The following is a 3,185-nucleotide window of genomic DNA, read 5'->3' as shown; positions in this document are numbered from 1 at the left end:
TTTTTTTTTTTTTTTTTTGGCCTGGTTTTTAACTTCCCAACACCACCCTGCATGCTCTGAGCTAGCAGAAGACCTGGCACGTTTAAAACATTGTAAAGTTTTATAAAACTTAGCCCGAGTACTGGGAAAGTGAGCCACCACCCCGTGTAAGTACACAGACAGCAACGTGACGGGACTCTCAGAAACCGGCGCAAGGACCAACAGCAGCCAGTCTCCCGCCAAGCCACGCCCTCCAGGGGCGGGGCCCGGGCCGCGCCTGCGCACTGGGCCTATCGTCCACCTTTTCAACCTGTGGACCCTAGAAATACGCTTTCCGGAGCGGCTGTCCCCCAACCTCCGGGCTGCAGAGTTTGCCCTAGGTTCGCTGCTCTCCGACGGCCTCCCTACGCCCACACAGCCATGTCGTCCAGCAGCCGCATTGCTCTGGTGACCGGGGCTAACAAGGGCATCGGCTTCGCGATCGCCCGTGACCTGTGTCGGAAGTTCTCCGGGGACGTGGTGCTCACGGCGCGGGACGAGGCGCGGGGCCGGGCGGCGGTGCAGCAGCTGCAGGCGGAGGGCCTGAGCCCACGCTTCCACCAGCTGGACATCGACGACCTGAAGAGCATCCGCGCGCTGCGCGACTTTCTGCGCAAGGAGTACGGGGGACTGGACGTGCTGGTCAACAACGCGGGCATCGCCTTCAAGGGTAAGCAGTGGGGTGTGAAGACGGGAGATGGCTCTTCCCCAGAGCCTGGGCAGTACTAAGGCAGGAGGTTCTGGGTAGGACACTGGAGCAGGTCCCCCAGGAGAAACAGGATAGGAACTGCAGGGCTACAGGCAAAGCAGAGCTCCACGGTCCTAGTGTTGACCTAGCCAGGACTAGCTGCCACTATTTTCAGGTTCCCCTCGCCCAGTTGAGTAATTGAGTTTGGCGATAGTTGAATGGGACTCTTCTCTGATAGTGAAATAACAAGAAATTGAGGGGAGAAAAGAGGGTGAAGAAATGTTACATTAAGATCCTGATATACAGTTGTCACACAGCCACCCCCAGTGGGACTGCCTTTCAAAAAACAATAGAGCATTATTAGACTGGCAGTGGGACAGTGCTGCATCTAGACACAGACCTTACTTGGGAGTGGATTTCTAACACTGTGGGTTAGGTCTACACAGTCCCACCCAGCTAACTCGGTTCTCCTTCTCCCCTGAAAGTTAATGACCCCACCCCCTTCGACATCCAAGCCGAAGTGACAATGAAAACAAACTTTTTCGGTACCCGAGATGTGTGCACTGAGCTACTCCCTCTAATAAAACCCCAAGGTGAGTCGTCATGGGTGGTTTCCAGGCTCCTCTTCTCTCCCTCTGTGCCAGGGGAGTGGGGGCTGGGGTGGGGATGGGGCACCCTGTGGTGGGGGCACCCTACCTCTCTGCCACTTGAAGGTGTGGCTCTGCTCTTTGGGTCTCCATCAGTCGGGACCACTGCTACTCTCTTGGCAAAACTGACTCGTCTTCAACCTTCAAACCTGATTCCAAGTTCCACTTATCCTCACACATTAGGAATTCAGGGTTCCCTTAATCTCTAAAACGTGTTGCACACCCATTGGCTTCCTGCAGGCCGCTCCTGTCTTCGGCGAGACCTCAGGCTATGCCCTCAGCTTCCGTCAGCTCAGCTCCACAGCAGGTCTCAGCTGCCAAACTGCACTGCTGCAAACCGTCCTAGGACGCATCCTTTCTGGAGGGCGCTCCTTCTCTGGGTTTCTCCACGTGTGTACCCAACTCCTCCCTCCCCTCCAAGATCCTTCCGGAGTGAGCACAAGCCTTTAGTGAGGGCTCACAGGACTCTCTGATCTGACCCTCCCTCCCTCATGTCAGCTCCCCACCAACATGATCCACGTTTCTGTATGACAAACTGTCACATTGCTTTTGTCAGGAGCTGCTCTGATACCCCCTGTGGTTTGGATAGCGCGTGAACCAGCACTCATTAAATACGCACCATGAGTGACAGGGAAGCCACCACTTTGGAACTGTAACACTCTGTCGAATAAGTTTAGCTCTCGGAACTCCCGTCCTGTCCTGTCCTGTCCTGTCCTGTCCTGTCCTGTCTATCTCGAAGCTGGCCATCTGGATCTGTAGACCTTCTAAAGGCAGCTGTTTCCACAGTCGCCTGGCTTCTCTCCTCACCCAAACGTAGCAGGAAAGAAAACACTTTCTGCCACTTTAGTCCTCTGCTGTGCATGCCACTCTCAGATGGGAACTTTGGGCTCTAAAGTCTCACTGAATGTAAGATGCTGTTCTTGAATACGCCTCTCTACATAGCGATGTGTGCTGTGCTCTCAGGCAGGGTGGTGAACGTGTCGAGCCTGGTGAGCCTCAGGGCCCTGAAGAACTGCAGCCCAGAGCTGCAGCAGAAGTTCCGAAGCGAGACCATCACAGAGGAGGAGCTGGTGGGGCTCATGAATAAGTTTGTGGACGACGCAAAGAAAGGGGTGCACGCGCAGGAAGGCTGGCCTAACACTGCCTATGGGGTGACCAAGATCGGGGTGACCGTCCTGTCCAGAATCCATGCCAGGAAACTCATCGAGCAGAGGAGGGGGGACAAGGTCCTCCTGAACGCCTGCTGCCCTGGGTGGGTGAGAACCGACATGGCGGGGCCCAAAGCCACAAAAAGCCCGGAAGAAGGGGCGGAGACGCCCGTGTACTTGGCCCTTTTGCCGCCAGATGCAGAGGGGCCTCACGGGCAGTTTGTTAGTGAGAAAAAAGTTGAACAATGGTAAACCCAACTCTCTCGCCCCCTACCTGCTTGTATCCTGTCTTGGTGAGGGCCAAGGGTTATTTGTTACATACTAACCCAGCACTCATTAACTAATCCATCACTGTAACGCTATGAAGTGCTTTACGACTCCCTCTATGATGCAGAAAGAGAAAAAGTAAATTCTGGAAAAAGAAACAAAAGCAACTAACTGGTTCTTTAAGCATAAAGATTTCTGTAAAAAAAAATTAGGTTTTCCTTTATTTCATGCGCATGAGTGTCTTGCCTACGTGTATGGATGTGTACTCCATGCATAAAGTGCTTATAGGACCAGAAGAAGGCACAGGGTGCCCGGAACTGGAGTTAAAGATGGTTGTGACCGCACTTGTGTGCTGTTGGTGGAACCCTGGTCCTATATACGAGCAGCAAGTGCTCACCACTGCATAGTCTCGCCATC

The 3,185-nt window shown here is 53.9% G+C and overlaps 1 protein-coding gene across 1 annotated transcript; it reads left to right on the top strand.

The window, feature by feature from the left end:
* Positions 1 to 259: 259 nt before the first annotated feature.
* Positions 260 to 2,983, top strand: LOC311609091 (carbonyl reductase [NADPH] 1). The gene is made up of 3 exons (XM_084801836.1): positions 260 to 688; positions 1,192 to 1,299; positions 2,317 to 2,983. The coding sequence occupies exons 1-3, from the start codon at positions 400 to 402 to the stop codon at positions 2,751 to 2,753; spliced, it is 834 nt and encodes a 277-aa protein (XP_084657962.1). The 5' UTR covers positions 260 to 399; the 3' UTR covers positions 2,754 to 2,983.
* Positions 2,984 to 3,185: the final 202 nt, after the last annotated feature.

Source organism: Acomys minous (genome assembly GCF_964271855.1).
Source record: "Acomys minous genome assembly, chromosome: 11".
Taxonomy (NCBI): domain Eukaryota; kingdom Metazoa; phylum Chordata; class Mammalia; order Rodentia; family Muridae; genus Acomys; species Acomys minous.
This window is presented reverse-complemented; position numbering and strand designations above follow the sequence as displayed.

Excerpts from the sequence above, each read along its gene's own strand:
- LOC311609091 (XM_084801836.1), top strand. The coding sequence starts at position 400 with ATGTCGTCCAGCAGCCGCATTGCTCTGGTGACCGGGGCTAACAAGGGC. Across the intron at positions 689-1,191 it reads CGCGGGCATCGCCTTCAAGG|TTAATGACCCCACCCCCTTC; the intron begins GTAAGCAGTGGG and ends CTCCCCTGAAAG. Across the intron at positions 1,300-2,316 it reads CCCTCTAATAAAACCCCAAG|GCAGGGTGGTGAACGTGTCG; the intron begins GTGAGTCGTCAT and ends CTGTGCTCTCAG.